A 19,973-nucleotide genomic window follows, 5' to 3' on the forward strand; every position below is an offset into this window, starting at 1 on the left:
AAAGGAAATATTCTTGACGTACTTCTATGCCTGTGAGAAATAAACTTTTTTTTTCTTATTATTCCTGTAGTCTGACTGTCATGTCTCTACACCTGGTGCTACACAAGAATTAAAATTTAAAGATGTATGTGTCAGTGAAGGCCATTTTATATGCATGGATGCTTGGCTTGTAGTGTGCAGAGGTCTGGATAGTGGAAGTGCAAAGTAGGTAGGTGGTAGGAATATGCAGGGGGGGCAAACAAAGAAGCCTTCATTTTTGTCACTTCTTTGGACAGGACCTTGGTAATCTTTTTCTAGAGCTTGTGAGCTACTGCATCAAAATGAAGAGGCACCATGACAGTGCAGAGTGTGCAGCAGCACACAGCAAATGTGTGGTAGGATTGTAAATTTGTGAAGAAATCTGCACAGCAAATTTTACAGTGATTTGTGCTAGCCCTAGGACTTACTAACGTGGCTTCTCATGTGGCGGACTCATTAGAGCAAGGAGGAAGAACACAGAGGCTGATGACTAATACTCTTGGTTTGCCAGCAAGAAAAAGGAGCAAGCAGTTTTCATGTCAGAATGTAATTAAAAAATGAAATTGGTGCATACAGGAGATGTGGGGGTTTTTTTCTTAGTTTTTTTTTTTCTTTTTCTTTTTTTCCTCCTGCTCTTGCCCTGCTCTTATCAGAGTGGACAGTTGCTTTTTGTGGGACTAATTAAACAAAACTGGATTGCAGATAGCTCTCCTGTGAGTAGAGTACCCAAGATATGTTGGCCTGCTAAGGCAGCTCTTGAATTAATTTCTTTTCCTTTACCCTGCAGCAGCAGTTCTAATTAATAAGTTAACACATTACTGGCTGAAGGGAAATGCATTTACAAGGTCCCCCAGGAAGCGTTTGTGCTAATGAGATGGGTTTTGAGGCCACTATAAGAAAACATAACTTACAAAGACTGTTAGAGAACTGGGGAACTTTTGCAAGGAGGTGAATGTTAAGTTTGCACTCAAGCACTGATATTTTTTTCTTGTTTTCAAGCATCAGATCAAATCCATATGCCAGGTGATTAGTTGCAAATTTGATGAAAAGCTGAAAACATTGTGTCCCTGAATTTAGAAGGATTTCTTTTTTGTTATGTATAATGTGTGCAGTATATGACAGTGTGTGCAGGGAATAAAATACTGTGTTCTGTTTATATCTTTATGAAGGCTTCTGTGAGACAAAAGTGTATGATACCTTCAGTCATCAGGGAGAAACCAGTCTTATGGTGAAAAGTCTGTCTGTTTCAGTACCTCATCACTGCAGGACAGTGCAGAAAACAAATAGTGCTCTAATTTAAGCTGCTAGAGAAGCCTGCCTAGGCAGAAGTAATTAAACTGTTTGGATACAGTGAAAGGGTAAATTTCTTCATTCTTTTCCAAGACACTTTTGAAATAAAATACTGGTAAGATGGAGCTTCAAAACATCTGTAACTGGCTGTGTGCATGTAGGGATAGGTTACGTGTGTGCTGTATATAGCTGCAGTCACTTCGTAAGGGTCTGTGTATTTGTAGACAATTAAAATACATAGCTCAAGGGGATTAGCCACAGTTCATTGGTGCTGCTTCTAGGATGTGGGACAGCGCATTCAGTGTTAGCTCAGGATCACAGCAGTTTCAGGTTTATGCAGCCCATATAGCACCCTGTAGCCAGTGGATCTACCCTGAACTGTCTCCCAGACTCCATCACCTCATCCCTCACTTGACAGTCCTCTCTCCAAGGCCTTTCAACTACACTGCATGTCATGAAGGTATTTGACTGAAAAATGACCCACACAATTGACTCAACCACAGTCTTACATCTCATTCACTTCTTTAAACTTCATGGACAACAGGGGTTTGAAGTTAGACTTATTTGCTATGAGTTAAGCAATTTCAGTATAGAGAAGTGGCAAAAGAGAAAGTATTTTTTTAAGATATTTTTGTACCCCACAAGTAATGTTTTTTGTCTATTTTCTTAGGTAATGAGAACCAGGCTTGTATTTTGGTAGGAATATTTAAGCAAGGATTCATGTTGAAATTCTAGCTTAATTTTCCAAGTTTGTTTTTGTTCAGTTGGCAGAAGAGGAAACCTTGTACTTCTAAGAGAATTGGATCTCCTTGCCCTGCCTTGTGGCAGCTGTGGTGGTGGGATGTTTGGTTCTCTGTTGGGTGTCCATCCTGCCTCACCTGATGGTGTGCGGGATTCATCCTCCAAGCGCTTTGTCCACTTGCTATTATTTCCCACTGTTAAAAATGATAGCTTTGTAATTCTTGGCATTTCCTGTATGCTCTGATGTTAAGTAATCTCTAGATGGAGAGAAACATTTTTTGCAAAACGTTATATTCTGCATCACTCAAACATGTTTGTCCATAATGTGCTTTCTTTTAATGTATAACTAATGTTAAAAGCAAAGTTCAGAAAACAAGCTTTTCTTTTTATATTTCCCTATGAAAGAAGGTAGGATGGAAATTCCAGTGTAACAGCTATTTTTCCTAAGAATAAGCCCACAGATACTTTTAACTACAAATTGACCTGGCATAGCATAAGAAGAAAAATAAATGAAAACTTAGTCAATGTAGATTTGAGCATCTCTAAAAGCTTTTTCAACAATATGTAGATTAATATATAAACTTTTACCTGTAGGTTGTTTAAAATTCCATCTTTTCATATTGTATTGCTATTGAATGTCAGTATGGTAAATATTGTGGGAAAAAAGTTATGTTAGATATCATTTGTCCTTATTTTTAGAAATTTAGTGTTCAACACATGTAGGTGCCAGCAGGGATGTGTCCTGCCTGAATAAAACTGGCTTAAGAAAACTCAGTGGGAAAAGTTAAACAGTACAAATGCTTCCTCTGCTCATTTTACTGCTATTAGCACATCATACTATGAGCCACAGATGAAAATTTAAGTGTTTGCTTAATTTTATGCTCCTGTCCCAGTTCTTCAGTGCTTAAAACTCTGATCGTCAGTAATTATAGGGACTGCGTAGTACATTTCATTAATATATTTCTTAATTTTGCAGACAATCTGTTGCAAATCTTTTAGCAAATAGTATGGAAGTATACTTATGTTAGTAATATATTTGGTCCTTCTTTATTTCCCTCACTTAGTATGGGGGAAATGCCTGATAACCTGAAAAGCATTAATTCTGCAGGTTACTGAAATGGAGTTGTTTAGGTAACATATGTAGTGAAGGATGTGTGTATGTATATATATGTTAATCTATATAGTTATATGAGACATGGAAAATGTAAGTATATAAATATTTGTTAGTGCACCTGTGCATATGTATTAAGGAATAGTTATATATTTGCTTGTGTTTTCTATTTAAGCCTCTCACTGTACTGTTGGAGGATTGGATAGCTTTTATGAAATTAAAGTATCTCAGATGAGTGGAAATGCTTAAACAAACTTCAAACATTTCTGCTCTCTTTGAATAGCCCATTTGGCATGATGGCTGATCTTCTCTGTCTCAAGCTGTGGATATGCTTACCATTACAGAACTTGTCCCACACTGTGGCAAGCCTGCCCTCAGATGCTCAGCAGCATCTTTTGACCAGGTGCTATTGTATTCTTGGGCTGCATAACTGAATTGACCACGTGCACAGGATCTCATTGCTTGATTCATTTATTTTTTTCATTTAATCTTAACATCTTTATGAACCATGCTCATTTTTAATGAAAGAAATGTAAAAGAGAATTCTATAATACAGATTTCTCTCTTATTCTCACACTTCAGCATTGAGAATATAGCAGTAAGGTTAACTGCCTTAATATTTTCTGGTCTTCCCAATTGTATTTGGAATTGCTATATGACTCTGTGCAATCCAATAGATTTTTCTTATGTCTGATAACTGAGGAGATAGAAATAGGTATGAGATCCTCTAAGAGAGAAACTGGAGAATGGATTCAAACATAAATGTGAAAATTCTTGCTCCCTGTCACAAAGATTAAGTACAAGTAGGCTCAGAGGTGAACAGAAAGAAATGCAGGTAGGCTGCACGTGACTTCTGTGCGTATCTGTCTGTCACTAAAACTACACTGAGCAAGGCTGTAATAAACCAATGGTTGCATGCAGCATTGGACAGTAGACTCTAGTTATAACAGATCTGAACTGTGCAGATTTTCAAACTTTACCTTTATATATTAATTTTTAATGGTTTTGTTTTGGTGTGAATGATTCTTAGATTTCATAGCTCTAATCAAACTTACAATTTGAATTGTACTATTATTTGCAAAATAACAGAAAAGGGGGGTGGGGTGAGCCGAGGAAATTCTGGTTTTGATGAACAGTATAAATTTGAAGTCTCTATTTCTAATGAGTTTATTACTTGTATGAAATATACATTATCCTGAAGTGGAAGCTTTTGTTACTATCTTTACTCTTCAGACATGGTCTTAATTTTCTTGTATTTGTTACATTTGAGAGTTCAGTAGCATATTTTGTAATTTCTACTTTAACTTGTTTATTTGTTTTCTTTTTCATAAACTTCACCAAGTATTTCACAGGTCTCTATAACAGAGTAAGAACAGAACAGAGGTGAATGTATTCAATTTGGTTCTATGTTTTCTTCAGGCAACAGAAAAGACTTTAGTATAATAGGTTTTTATTTTACTTACCGTGATGATGCTATAAATAGTTGTATTTAGGAAATCGTGATCTACAATACAGATAGAATTTAATTACTGTGGAAACATCTTGCTTTCTCTCTTTTCCCAACTTCCTTTTCACAGGATCATAGAGGATGGAAGGGACCTCTGGAGATCACCTAGCCAATTCCTTCTACTAAAGAAGGTTCCCTACAGTGGATTGCACAGGACAAAGTGTCCAGGCAGATTTTGAATATCTCCAGAGAAGGAGACTCCACAACTTCTCTGGGCAATTTGTTCCAGAGCTCTGTCACCTTTGAAGTATAGAAGTTCTATCTCGCATTCGTATGGAACTTGCTGTGCTCCAGTTTGTGCTCCTTGTCCTGTTGCTAGGCACCACTGAAAAGAGGCTGGCTCCAGCTATTTGACACCCTCCCTTCAGATTTATAGGAGCTGATATAATCCCCTCTCAGCCTTCTCTTCTCCAGGCTGAACAGTCCCAGGTCTCTCAGCCTTTCTTCGTAAGGGAGATGTTCCAGGCCCCTATTCATCTTTGTAGGCCTCTGTTGGACTCTCTCCAGTAGTTCCCTATCTTTCTTGAGCTGAGGAGCCCAGAAGTGGACAGAGCACTCCAGATATGGCCTCACCAGGGCCAAGTAGAATGGGAAAAGAACCTCCCTTGACCTGCTGGCCATGTTCTTTTTAATGCACTCTAGGGATACCATTGGCCTTCTTGGGCACGAGGGCACTCTGCTGGCTCATGGTCAGCCAGCTGTCCACCAGGACGCCTACTTCCTTTTCCAGGAGGTCAGCCTGTACTGATGCATTCTTCTCCATTTCCTTCCCATCCAACTAAACTGACTAGAAATTGTGATATTTTAAATGTCAATCTCCATCAAAATTTTTAAGGTAAATATGTGGATTTCTATCCCTGGCTCAGGGAAGATTATTAAAGTTACTGTCTGTTTAGTGCCATCTAATATATAGGCAATTTGCATACTGCTGAATCCCTAGAGATGTTCCCTGAGCTTATAACATTACTTCTTCTCTCACACTTTCTCCTCATCTCTGGTGTATCTCATTATCAGCGCTAATAGGACAAGTGCAGCAGTTTGAAGGAGCTGGACAGCTCAGAGAAGGATAATAGAACACTGTGCTTTTTGCTTTTGTGTCACTCATTGAAATCAGGCCCAAGCTGGTAACATAAGGGCTGAAGATGTGCCAGCACAGAGCTGACAGGTTGCATTGGCCCAATTTCACCCTAAGTGCCTCAGCTGGTAGGTTGGCCAGTGTCTTCATTAGTGAGTCTGAAACCATGGAGACCTGGCAGATCTTTGATCCTGCATGGGTGCTTGTGCTGGTGAATATCAGCCGTACTCGGCAGTCAGATGCTACAGGTGGCATTCTTTTCCTGTTTGTTCACTCAGGTATATTTAATAATGCTAAGGCAGAAGTCCTTTCCCCTTTCCTCACCCACCAGAAAGAAAGCCTTGCAAATCATAATGCAGGCCATAGTAAAGTGGCCTTTACTTTACTTTACTACAATAGTCTTTTGTAGCTTCACAGCAGCTGTAGGAAGGACTTTCCTTGCTCTCTTCTGTTACCCTCTTGTTACCTCCTTCTCTCTCCAGCCCTTCCCCCTCTCCTCTATGTCCTGGTTAGGCTGTGGAGCCATCATGCCGGGGAAGGCGTACACGGCAAAAAACAGCTTCCACTTCCTTGCTGATACATACGCTCTGTGTCTGCTTCTAAGCAGACTGCTTGTGGCTGTTGTGTTTGTTCAGAAGCAAAAAAACACTTCAAATTTTCTTAATAGGAAGTAAGCAATCACCTTGATGAAAACTGTGTGAGTTACATTAGTAGTAAACCTCATCTTAATTAAGTGAGAGCAATATATGCTGTTGTATTTAGGCCCAAAGTCATTTTTATGTGATGGTTCCTTACAGCTACTAACAAGAATGTCGTAAGTGATTGCTTCAAGGTAGTGCCATCACCTGTCTGATACTCCTGAATCTGCAGACCAGGGCTGGTTTAAATAAGGTTCCTTAATGCATTGCTATGAGGATAGATGGTTGCCCAAAGGTTAGGCACATCTAGCAGCATTTATTGTAATCAAAATGTTTATTCTCACTAGGAACTGGTGGGTACTAATAACATGTAAAATTTTTAAATTTTGGAATGAATAGCAAGATATGACTCAGAAAAAATGTGGCATCTCTTGTTGGTGGAAGTGCTGTCTTTGGTGAAGGTTTGGTCATTAGAGGGTTTGGTCCAGAGCTCCGGACCTTTATTGCTTTTATCCCACATGACAGTCATCATAAAGACTTAGATACTCACCAGTCCTGCTCTAAAGTGAAATTATTCAAATTTGAAGGCATTTAGGGTTTGGGGGTAGAGTTGGTAAAAATGTTTACTGAATTTGAATGCCTTTATTATTGGTGCTGGAGTGTGCTTTGTCACTATGGCTTCACTGTTTGGCAGGTAGATTTCAGCTGTAAATTATGTTACAATAGTCTTTTGTAAGATGCTTAGCTCGTGCATTTAATTAGGAGCAAATATATACCTGACTCCAGACAGAGATAAGAAATAAAATATATGTCCTACTTTCTAGTCTGAAATATCGTCTGAAATTTTGCTTGGTGTAGAATTGGAACACTGGAGTGACAAGTAATGGAACGTATGTGTTTTTCTCCAGAGTAGAAAAAAATAGAAGCTTTAAAGACAGTGTATCCTTTTGCAGCAGCTAAGGTGAAAGAGCTGAAATGACTGCAGTCTCTTTGTACTTGGAATCACTGGCAGATTATACCTTCAAGTTTCTTGTTTTAATATACTCTTCTGTTATATTTTAGCAGAAAATAGTTGGAAAATAAGACTATTTTGCCCTCTACTAAACCAGTTCAGTTACTGACTTCTTGTCAAAAAAGATGTAGATAGTGTGTGGGTGTTATCTCAGTAAATATACAGATAATGACCTTCTTCCCTGCAAGAAGAAAACTGTGGGAGGATGGTGATCATAGTATTCCCCATACTTGAAGAAGTAGTAGGGCTGCATGTCAGTCCATTAAGGTTTTAGTCCAGGAGTTGATGGCTGGAGCCATTGTTCAGTGTGAACTTTTTCTTGTGTGAATGCCTGTGCACCCACACAATTGAGAAGGATGATGGAAGAAGCACTTGTCTAAATGGTACTTCTGTGCAGGATGTTGGTCCAGATGTTCTCCAGTGCCCTTTCCATCCTCAATTTGTCTATGGTTCTAAAAAAAAAAAAACACACAAAAACTACCATGTGAGAATCGAGCTACTTAATTCCATTCTAAGGTATAGCCTGGGTATAGTTAATTAGTTTCTGTATTACAAGAACCTGGAAAAAATTGTCTTCAGCAACATGTATGCTGCATTTTTGTGATGGCTAATGAGCATGTATGTGTATATATATAAAATATATAGATACACTCTTTAATTTTGTTTATCAACTTTGAGACAGGGAGTGACCCACTTTTCCTCAGAAATGATACCATTACTAGGGCAAACCATCAGTAGAACTTTATTTAATAGCACTACTTGTAATAAAAACAATAGCTTAATAATTATCATAATAATGAATCGTGAAAAATAGCATTCTGGATGTCTTCACAGTGAAACTATTTGTCAAGTGAATTAATGGAAAAAATATGGAAGAGATTAATGGATTGCTAACTGATTAAACACTGTCTCAGTTTAAAATCTGCCAAGGCTGGCAGTGATAGACATGGTGTATCAATAGATTGCAGTCAGATTTGCATAAATCCAGCTGGTGTTCTCTCCTGTTGCACGTGGTGATTTATAGCCCTGCAGGTATAAGGAGTTAAAAGAGTGCTAAGAAATAGCCACTGACAACCTAGGCAGGGCTTTCAGGTAGTGTTCTCTTTGACTTAGCATGAGAAGGCAGCTTGAAAATAGGACTCCTGTGTTATTTCCCCAGATCATTCTTCAAAATGGTTATTCTGAATTTGCTTCCCCCAAAGAAGAGAAAAGTTTTGATAAATCATACTTACACTGTAAACTTCTCTTCATAAAGGCTGTTTGAACGAAACCGTAGTGTGAACTGTGTTTAAGCATTTGTTTTCTTCCTTGTACTCTGTTAGGCAAGCAGTGGTTAAAGGCTCCCTTCCACATCCTTTTGCTTTGACGCTGTTTGGGGACACATTGTACTGGACGGACTGGAACACGCATTCCATTTTGGCCTGCAGCAAGTACTCTGGGGAGGACCTGCGTGAAATACATTCCAACATCTTCTCACCCATGGATATCCATGCTTTCAGCCAGAAGAGGCAGCCAAATGGTAAGCTGTCTTGCTTTGTATTTTTTAATGCAAGTTGGAACTGATTTGATCTTAACTACTCCTTCTGTATGGTAGCTGGTGGCTTTACTTCCATTGTGATGCAGTTTCTCCAATGCAGAGATTGGGGGGGAAAAAAGCAGAGAAACCAAATATTCTCCACATTGTTACATTTTTTTAATGTGAAAAATAATCTCTTGCTTTTACTCTTTTACACGTTTATGCTGTTGTCATACTCCTTTTTCTCTTTAATGTGCCCTAACTTTATGTAGCACGATATTCTTGTTTTTTTCCAAGTAGTAGTTCCTAAATGAAATGCAGTATTAATTTTGCAGCTCTGTGTAATAACCACTGTCTTAACTATATTGTTAATTTACTGTGTTGGCATTTTTTTTAATATGTATGCAACTTACTGTACATTCAGCACCAACAGGATGAATAGTTTATGAAAATGAGAAGAGCAGAGATGAAACAAGGCTCTTGTTTAGAGCTAAAAGCTGCTTCCTCGGGAAAGGAAATATTCAACATCCGTGCACTTCTGTACCATAAATACCCCACTACTCAACACTTGGAATTAATTTTTACTTGTTTTATATTTATCATTTCCTTCTTTAATGTGTGTTGCTGCCACCGATTCCACTACTCAAACGCCGTATGTGTCTTGACACATGAGATGAGGTCATTCATTATCAGAAGCATTAATCTGTGTGATTTATGTTTAACAGCTACAAACCCATGTGGAATTAATAATGGTGGCTGCTCCCACTTATGTCTGATGTCTCCTACCAAGCCCTCTTATCAGTGTGCATGTCCCACTGGTGTGAAACTTCTTGAGAATGGAAAGACCTGCAAAGATGGTAGGCTTTATTTTTAAAGGTTAAGCGTGAAGTAATTTGTTGAAGGGAAAAGGGGTTCTAGCTTCACTACATAACGCACGTTAAGGGTGGCAAATTGTGTAAAAATCTATGATTTTGCAGCACAAGTAGAAGTGATCAGAAAAATGCTTTCTACTTTTCAAAGAGGAAGCAGTCTCATAGCTGAAGAGCAGTTTATCTTCAGACACAACATTTAGTTTATAAATTTCTGTCTGACTAATTCCCTGAAAGTTTTTTGGGTGTTCTATTGTTCCGTTTTCTTAAAGAAAATATAAAGCTTCTGTGTTGTCTTTAAATTGTTTCTGATGTTATTTTTCATGCATTAATATTTGTCTAATAGGATTGTACAAGTAAAACATTTTACTTTTTAAGATCTGATTTCCATTTATACACACATATTTATTTCTGTTCTTGTGCATAAAATTAGGGTCTATAGGAACTGAACAGAAAGGTGTGGTTTTAGAGGTATTAGAAGTACTTCAACCTTAAAATCCAAGATGTAATCAAGAGGGGCTGCTGATCCTCACCCAAAGCTACTTTTAGTGTTTCACTGTGGTCTGATGTATATGATTTCAGGTCATTTTATTTTATCCGGATAGGTTTTGTGACATTGTGCTGTGACTGCTGTAATACATCAATGGTATCAAAATAAACATTGTGAGACTAATTAGCTCTCATAAATAATCATCTTTATGCAGATTGTCTCTATGAAAAATGTACAGCAGAACATAAAGATACAGCAGAATTTACTGTAAAAACACTAAAAAGTATATACAGAAATAATTCTTAAATTTTCATTTTATATTTTTAAAATTTCTAAGCTTGTTCTCTACCATTCAGCGTTTCTTTTAATTTCATGCTACTTCGTGCTCTCTGTTGATTATTTTTGTCTGGCTATTTCTGACTGTGTGAATCTTATTAAAATAAATTGCTGTTTGTATGTGAAAAATTCAAAAGCATCTCCCAAATTAGCCTTGCAAGATTGTTGTAAAAACTTACCAGTGCATGCACAACATGTTTTTCTCCCATTTCTGCCAGTATAATGAATAAGCTTTAATAGTAATGCTCTGGATGGGTTAAATTTAGTCAGAATATGATGCAAATTCATGTACTTAAAAATAAACAATAACAACAACAAAAACATAATATGCATAAACTCTTCATTTGGACAAACTTTTTGTGGAAGCAGATAGCTAAAGCAGTTGTTTCCCAGTACATATTTCCAAAAGCAGAGCTGTGTGAAAATTCCACACAGGGGAATGGGGATTTGCAAAAATTTGGTCTCTGACCAAGCAGTGTTTGAAAGACTAAGGACAACTGCAGTAACAAGTCTTGGAGAGAGAAATGGTTTCCTTTTGCCCCCCTGCTGATAGGAAATGGGGATTTTCAGAAGAGGGGCTGTCTTTCTGCTTCACTTCTGCCCTGTTCCAAAGACTGAGTAAATGTATCACAGAAGTGACTGTTTCCCTGTCCAGGTCCAGCCTCATATCCTTGTCAAGGCAACTTTCCCTCAGGTTAAGAGTCTAGTGGCACCTTTATAGTGCGCCAAAGGAAATTCCCAAAGGCATGTAGAGGAACGGCCTATTAAAACAAACAACCAAACAAAAAAAAAAAAACCCTACAAAAAGCTTTGAACTTCTCATGTAGAGATACTCAGATCATCAGCTTACGTTCTCAACTATTCCTTTTGTCTCAGAACACAAGGATTTTGTTTCTCTTCTCGCACTCCCTGAAAATATGACAAGCCAAATTGCATGTTCTCGTTCAGCCATAAAGCATACTTGGCTCACAAAACACTGCTCCTATTTTACCAGAAATTTTGTTAAGCAGATTGCTGAGACATTGATGTATTACGGCATGCTGTCTGTCACTATACAAAAAGCATCATAAAAGAGCCGTTATCATATGCTTATCAACGTGATGTTCTATTTTCAACAACCATTCTGCTGTTGTATATGTTTTTCCAAAAAAACCCAACCTCGCACTGTTCATTTTTAAGAAGTAAAATGCGTGGGGGAGAGAAAATCGTCTGCACTTAGTCAGCTCAGTGAGCGTTATGTTCCATTGCTTACTAGAGTTAGGACCAAATTAATCCATATGCAAGGTGCTCTAGCTATGCATCAGATCCATTGGTTTCACATAACTGACAGTCCTGCACAGAGCCAACTTCTAGGAGTGTAAGGGCTAAGGGAGTGCTGTAGGCTTGTTGCTTGCTGTGTTTCAGCATTTAGAGCTTATGTGTGCCCAAAAAGAATGCAAATTTTTTGGACCATTGTCTCACTCCTTTCACTGAAGAAAGGTTCAGGTAGCATACCTAGGCCTTTTGCGGGTGACCTGTAATTTGACAGGCCTTCAAGTCAGGGCTTCACTGTGATTTCTGCTCATTGTTGCAAAGGCTGCAATGACTGATTTGGGGAAGGGAAGAGGGAATGGTGGGCAAGCAGAGCTAGCCCTGCCGCAGACCACATTTTGCATATTAATCTAGTGTTTGCATTGACTTCCTTTCTTAGGCTGCTTAGCGATAACAGGTGAAGGAAATGTATTTTCCCTTTTTTTCTATAACTTTTGAAACTCGTGTGACAAGTAGTATGTACTGGGGAGGAACAGTGGTGTGCTTTTGGTTTCTTGCTGTTGGTTTTTGTGTAGGCTTCTTTTTTTCCTCTTTATACTTGCCTGTTTACTGCAGGTGATGTGAGAGTGGAGCTGAGCCCTGAGAACTGAATATTTTCACCTCAGTTTATTTCAGTATATATCTGTTGTGCTGATACCCCGAAATGTTAATGAGTAATTACAGCTCAGCTTGGAATTAGAACATTAGAACTATGGGGGAAGAAAGAGGAATGACAAACAGGTAAAAAAAAAAAGTGAAAATGAGGCTAAGGCAAATTCATTTCTTGAAGACAGTTTTGTCTTCAAGCAGTAGGCTAAAATCTGAATAGTTACTAAACTAAATTATTTCATGCTGCAAGGAGCCTCTTTGAGAAGCAAACTTGTTAACAGTGTCAATGAGCACTGGCTAGGATCTGCAGGAATTTGATGAGTGAATTTTGAGTGCCTGTTTGTGCTGTTTGCAGTGGTTTGGCTTTGACAGATGATCCTTACAGCCAAAGGTGAGGCTGGCTGACCCTCCCTGAGCAGTTTCCATGACAACCTAGCATTTTTGAATAATCTTGGTTTATAGGAAATCTTTTCCTCCCTCTTCTTTCCCCTCAGTGTTGGTTTCTTGGCTTTTTGTCTTTTCTTTTTCCATTGCATCTTAATAATAATAATATTATTACTGGTTTTGTGAGAGTTCTGGACAATAAACACCTACCCTCTGTTTATAAACACTTTTCCATCCTATTTCAGAAAAGAGTGATGATTGGGAATAAAATCACCCATATTCCCAACAGCTGATAGCTCTGATAATACAAATGCATATAACACTGATAACTTCAAACTGTCAATTTAGATGTGGGCTTGCAGCAGACAGATCCCCTATTTTCTAGGTGAGATTTTAAAAACCTCCATCCCTCAAGGTGGGAGAAAGAACATCTAGTTGTCATGGCCACCCCTTCCTCTGTCAATAATGTCCAGAAAATACAGTCTCTTCTGAGCACACAGTGGGGTACTCTTACCTATGCTGGCATTGTATTCATAGTCATTTAGCTTGTTCTTCTGTATTCACATTTTTATAGAATAGAACAGTTCAGTTGGAAAATTCCCACAAAGACCATCAAGTCTAACTGCCTGACTTATTTAGGGCTCACTAAATGTTCAAGCACATTAATGAGTGCATTATGCAAGTGCCTCTTGAACACTGACATGCATGAGGTATCAACCACCTCTCCAGGAAATCTGTTCCTATATTTGAACACTCCCACAATAAAGACTTTTTCCCAGTTTCACCCTTTTCTGGTGCAGCTCTGGGCTATTTCTGTATTGCCATTGGTGAGCAGAAGCAAAGCCCGGTGCCTCCTTCTGCTTTCCCTCCTATTAGGACGTAACTGAGACTTCTTTTTTTGAGGTTTTACAGGCACCACTGTCCTTCTCCCTTCCGTTTGCTACATTTAAATGACCCCTTCAATAGTCTTATTTATTTAAATAAATAAAAAGGTTTAGCTTCCAAGTCTGTCTTAGGAATTATATTCATGTTAGTATCTGAACAATTCTCTGTCCCAGTGCTACTTTGCCTGTGGTAAATTTTACTTCTTTATTTTTTGCACTTGTTATTACAAGTTCAGATCTATAATGTGTGCTGAGGAAAAAAAGCTGAGTTAGGAGGTACAAACTTATTTATGAATGGTCAAAAAAAAGAGAAAACCAAAATCCCACTGCTTTAGACTTTCATTGAAACCTTGCTGTTTTCAATGAAACTGGTGGTCATCCTGCTCTCTTTGAGGAAGAGAGTCTTTATTTTGCCCATTGGTGCTTACATCGTGCTTACCTTGAACGCCTGGGAAAGGAAGTAGAAGTTTGCACTGGGCAGACCTAAATTGCAATAATAAATTTTCTTTGTCTGAAATAGCCAAGATACTGATATCAGTGGACAGGTCAATATGTTAATTTAATACCCAAGCTCTTCTGTTTCTGTTAAGGGAGAGGGAGAAAAAATAATTTCAGATGTATGTCCTCTTACCTTTCTTGTTTTTCTTGGTACTGGTGGTGTTTTTTGGTTGATTGGTTTTTAAGACTGAGGCCATCTGTCTGTTTGCAGGAGCTCTCTGGCAGTAGTATCTTTCTAACTGGGGAAAGACATTTAGGAAGTAAATTTTTCTTAGTCAAATATATGATAACAGTAATGAGGTTTTATTGATGATTTTGATTTAGCAAGTACAGAAAGATTGCTATATATGTTCTAGCTCTAGCATTTCTTATACATAAGTTCCTGACTGTGCATCTGTGTAGTATTACTGGCATCAACAACCATTGGTGGTTTTAAAGTTCAGTAACTTATAAATGACTGCAGACTTACATCCTTGGGAAGATGTAATTAATTGTAAAGGTTAGCAGGGCATTAGACATTGAGCTTAAAAGCTATGTCACTGCATATGTCTGTACACTTGCTCTGTTTCTCTTTTTGTCCCTCTTTTCCCCCTGCACTTCAGCTAGCATAAAGATTTAAACTGTTTTGATTTTAATAGTGACTTTTTGAAGGAAGTATTAGTTCTAGGACTAATGTAATGCACCATCCGTGAGCTTGTAATCCCTGCTTTCAAAGTACTTAATAAAAGTAGGCTAAAGCTCTCAAATATTAGAATCTAGAGTAAAGCTTTTATGTCCGTATTTAGATGCCTTAAGTAAGGGGCTTGTTTTCAGAAAAATTGCTAACCGTCTGAATACCTTCTGTCTTGAGGCACTTCAAAAAGAATCCTGGTCCCCAGCAGGAATGGGATGTAAAAGATGTGGGGTTTTTTTTGTTTGTCTGTTTGTTTGTTTGTTATTTTAGTTTTTGTGTTAAATAATTGATGGGTTGCTAAGATCACTTAGGATTGATTGTCTAGATCAGAAAAGGGGGTAAGCATAAGGGCCTGGCTTTGAGTATGGTACAACCATATGCATGAGGCAGAGTGGAGAAGTATGGAGATCCTTCTATCACATTTCAGCTTTTGCATCCTAATGTGCTTTGGAGTAGAGATGAACAAAACCAATCGATTCTGTCACGTTCTTTCAGCTTCGGGTGCCTTGCACAGTCTTGTGGCTGGGTTCTTATCAGTGTCAAACTCTTCTTTGCAGCTGGTGTTTTGCACAAGTTCTGATTGTTTTTCCTGGACTGCCTTTTTTTCTTTTTTTTCTTTTTTTTTTCTTTTTTCACTGTGATAGTGATGGTAAGATGATCATACCATAAATGTGCCCAGCTCTTGCATTTGCCTTTCATGCCACTGTCAGGACAAGCCAGAATCTATTTGAAGTGCTTTTCACCTAACCAACCTCTTTCCCTTTTCTGAATGGAATGACTGATGATCTGACTAAGCAGCTGAGATATCAGTTTGCTAAAGGCTGGATAATAGCTGTAAAGAAAACTAAACTTTTTATTGCTTGATTGGAATTTCATGGAAGAATGTTAGAAGATACAGATCTTTATATACAGACCACTTCTAGTTCAGGAATCCCCTGTGTAACATAGGTTGGCTGAAATGCAGTAATTTCCTGATGCTGAATTAAGGCCTATTGCACCAAACAAAACTGTTGTAACCTGGAAGCAGGATCCTGAAACTTCTGAAATGGCTCTTCTTTGAGAACAATTGGAGGGTCAGCTGGTTGATTTTAAGGTTGAGTTTTTGCCAAAGCATAGTTGTACTCAAGCCAGTCTTTCTGGGGAGCACTGGTCTTCAAAATGACTCTCAACTTCAACATACAAATTATTTTTAAATTATGCCTTAGACTATATATATATACATACGTATATAATAGTATATATAGCTTCCTAACTGTTTGGAAATCTGAGGTTAGTGTATCAACTTTAATTTTGTTAGATAAAGCAATTTATTATTATTAATATATTCACAGATTTGTTTAAAAGAATAAGTTGGGTAAATGACTGTGTAATTGGTAAGGAAGGAAGTGCTGAAGATTTCTTACTGAACCTTAATAGTTGTGCTTGGTTATATTTTTAATACCTCATATGACCATAATACAGGTTAATGTTTGGATCTCAATGATTCCTTGTCTGATAGAGTTGGTAGCAACAAATACAGATGCAAATATAGACTGATGTGACAAGATTAGTTGCTTTTATAATCATGAAAATCTTCTTAGCATGCTTGTTTTTCATTTACTCTGTCATATGCTTTAAATTATTTTGAAAGATGCTTAGACATGTAATTACAGATTCCCTTTTCCTGATATTAGTTATTGTGTAAGAGTTATTCACCAGAAGAACAATTGAGTAGTGTATGCATGTGTTTTTGAATGGAACGTATTTTAGGACATAGTATCCAAAAGGACATAGTATCATAAAGCTGATCTTAATCTATTCTAGTCTACTAATCAGGAACACTTGTAAGAATAATCTGAACTTCAGCTGTTGAAATGTACTGTTTCTTGCAGCACTGTGATAGCATTTTAAATATTTTTAAAATATTCTAATATTCTAAATGAAGCAATGGCAGCTTTGGCATCTGTCCAGAGTTTGATATTCCGTGACGTTTCATCATTCCTTATGTTAAAAATAAATAAATAAATTTGGCACCCAACACTAAATGCATATATATTTAAATTAGCTACCTAATTATTTTAGTAGTTGCTCTTTTAGTATTCTAGTCCTTATTTATACCTTTGTAAGATCAAGGAACAGAAGCATGAACAGCATGTAGCTTTGTAATGGTTCTTTTTCATTGTGATGTTTTTACATTTTACTTAAACCTTCCTCTCCCCCATGCGTGCTCTTGTTTCCCTCTAATCTTGCACTTAGGTCACTGCCTGCCAAACCTTTCCCATCGCTATTTGAGGAGAGCTGTCACAACATACTTTCTCTGCATTTGGGCTGCATGCATTTTTTTTTACTTCAGCTCAGAGTTCCCCAAGGCCTAAACTGCTCTTATCTCCCTGAGACTCCAAACAGATAAGCCAGTTTAATTGGAATGGGGCGTGGTGGTTGTTTAGCCTTCATTAGACTGAAATTTAGCAAGATAGAATTTAAAACAAAACAAGAATAAGATAGAATAGACAGTAAGCTCTTTACCAGTCAGGTGCCCAGCAATGTACTGCTAAACAGCTTGTACTGTCCTGTGTGAAAGCATCTTTTGCAGTGCAAGCTGATCTTAGCTATTTATTAGGATTCTGACTTCTGACCTAAAAAAAACCAGAAAGGCATTTGAAGCTTTAGAGTGGTATTCTCTGTTGGTGCCCATCAGTTTGGGTAGACACTGTTGAAATCAAGGCAGCTAGACTAGCTTGCAGCAAATGATGAAGAGTCAGGTTCACCACCTATGGGCTTACTGTACTCTGTTTGTAAGATGGTTGTGTTTTTGACTTACACATGTAGGTGCCACTGAGTTGCTCCTTCTAGCCCGCCGGACAGATTTGAGGCGCATTTCCTTAGACACTCCAGATTTTACAGACATCGTTTTGCCACTGGAAGATATCCGTCATGCCATCGCCATTGACTTTGATCCTCTGGAAGGGTACATCTATTGGACTGACGATGAAGTTAGGGCCATCCGTCGCTCATTCGTTGATGGGTCAGGTAGTCAGTTTGTTGTCACAGCACAAATTGCTCATCCCGATGGCATTGCTGTGGACTGGGTTGCCCGAAATCTGTATTGGACTGACACTGGCACAGACCGTATAGAAGTTACAAGGCTTAATGGGACCATGAGAAAAATCTTGATATCAGAAGACCTGGAAGAACCTAGAGCTATTGTTCTGGATCCTATGGTAGGGTAAGGAGCTGTTCATGAGCACTTTTTAAGTTTTAGTCATAGAGAAGATACTTCTGTTTATACGCATGCAGATAATGGGATGCCGTTCTAGGTCTTCAAAATGAAAATACTGTCCTCCTCTGAAAGTTCATATTCTGAGGCTTAGGGACAACTGCTTCCTTTAGCTATTTAAATTCTGTGTCATTAGGCTTTATTCTTCTCTTTAAAACTGTTTTTGGGACTGTGTGGACCCATTTGTTGATTCTAGCTAATATAACTTGTTATGTAACTTGCTCAGCAGATTGATATAGGAGTAAAAGTATATAAAGTATCAGTCTGCTTACACATCAATGCTATTTTGGATGTGTTAGGCATTGTTATTTAGATAAGAAAATATATTTGGCTTTGAAATGTATTTTTCTATGTGGTGTGTGGCTTCAGGAAATTGTAGTCCAAAAGCAGCCACATACATATTGAAAGTTTGGTTTAATAAGACTCCTTAAGATTTTATTTCCATTGCAGGTTCATGTACTGGACTGACTGGGGAGAAATTCCGAAGATCGAGAGGGCGGCATTAGATGGCTCAGACAGGATTGTGCTGGTGAATACCTCACTTGGGTGGCCAAATGGACTGGCGTTGGATTATGCAGAAAGCAAAATATACTGGGGAGATGCAAAAACTGACAAAATAGAGGTTTGTAATTGCACCTGCATTTTTAATTCCTTGGAGTTACAGAACATTGTTACTCTATTTTTCTAAGTGTTTAAATTGTGATATGATTCAAAAATGCAATGGTTGATTCTGCTATAAGAAACAGTTCAGTTTTTTTCTTTGAGTTTGGGCAGGTTGCTCGCTAGCCTTCCTGATTTTTTCCATCTGTAAAATAGAAATAGTATCCATGTAGTAGATCTCTCTTTTTTAATATATGATAAGAATTTGTTACATAATTTTCTTCTTAGATCATTAATAAAACTTTTTCTCAAGTGTAATGTTTGTAGGTTAAACTAATTTTTCAATTGTGCTGTGTGCTGCTTAGCTTAGGTACAAGTAGATAAATACATTTTAGAGAATTAAATTTTACAGAAATAAATTTCAGGTAGAAAAATTTTGTTTTACATAGAATTACCTGTACTCCCAAAAATCTTCTGTACTTTGTATCTCCCTTGTTTTATTAGGGCTCCCGAAAGAGGATAGATTTTGCTTTCCTTCTGATATGCTGTATTTGTTCGTTTTATTATCAAAAGGCAAAATGCTTTCTTGAAGCAGGAGACTTGGCTACTACTTGGGCATAGTAACAATACTGAGTTTTCCTGTATTCTGAGAGACTTGCCTTCCCTTTGTTGGGTTACAACCATCCATAGTGAATCTTTAATACCCTAAGTATTTTTTATCACTTATCACATTAGACACTGTATTTTCTCTAGTCTTCTGAAATTGTTTTACTTATATATAACTTCAAGTACGTCAATTGGAACTCATGATCTTGTGCTGGAAGATTGTGTAACTGCTCTCCTAGAGTCAAAGTAACTTCAGGTTTCCAATGTGACTTGCTTCCAAGCACTCTGTGAGAGAGCCTCAGTGAGCATTGTTTTCTTTGTCCCGAAAATAAGACTTACAGTCTATTATACACCTAACTTTTTAGCATATCCAGGGAAAGAAGGTACAGGAGACTAAGCTGTGCTTAGAGATTTATTTATAATGGATTGAGCACTTCAGCCCTGATACTGTCTTGAATTTGAATGTATTTTGCAAAAGGAAAGCTAGGCATTCTACAAATTTATGCTTACCAAAACAGATTTTTTTCACACATTTCTGACTTAATTCAGACCAGAATTCTGTATTCATTG

General features: G+C 37.7%; 1 protein-coding gene across 2 annotated transcripts in view; it reads left to right on the plus strand.

The window, feature by feature from the left end:
- Positions 1–19,973, plus strand: part of LRP6 (LDL receptor related protein 6) — a 121,402-nt gene that overhangs the window by 59,782 nt on the left and 41,647 nt on the right. The window contains exons 4-7 of one of the 2 annotated variants that reach the window (XM_065742310.1): positions 8,715–8,911; positions 9,634–9,765; positions 17,750–18,146; positions 18,648–18,819. The exons of the other annotated variant lie outside the window; for it this stretch is intronic. Coding sequence (XP_065598382.1) covers positions 8,715–8,911; positions 9,634–9,765; positions 17,750–18,146; positions 18,648–18,819 — 898 coding nt within the window. The remainder of the gene's footprint in view (positions 1–8,714; positions 8,912–9,633; positions 9,766–17,749; positions 18,147–18,647; positions 18,820–19,973) is intronic. 2 annotated transcript variants of the gene reach the window in all.

The sequence above is a fragment of the Cyrtonyx montezumae genome, unplaced genomic scaffold (assembly GCF_038088225.1).
Source record: "Cyrtonyx montezumae isolate F1298 unplaced genomic scaffold, pur_monq_1.0 scaffold_3, whole genome shotgun sequence".
Lineage (NCBI taxonomy): Eukaryota > Metazoa > Chordata > Aves > Galliformes > Odontophoridae > Cyrtonyx > Cyrtonyx montezumae.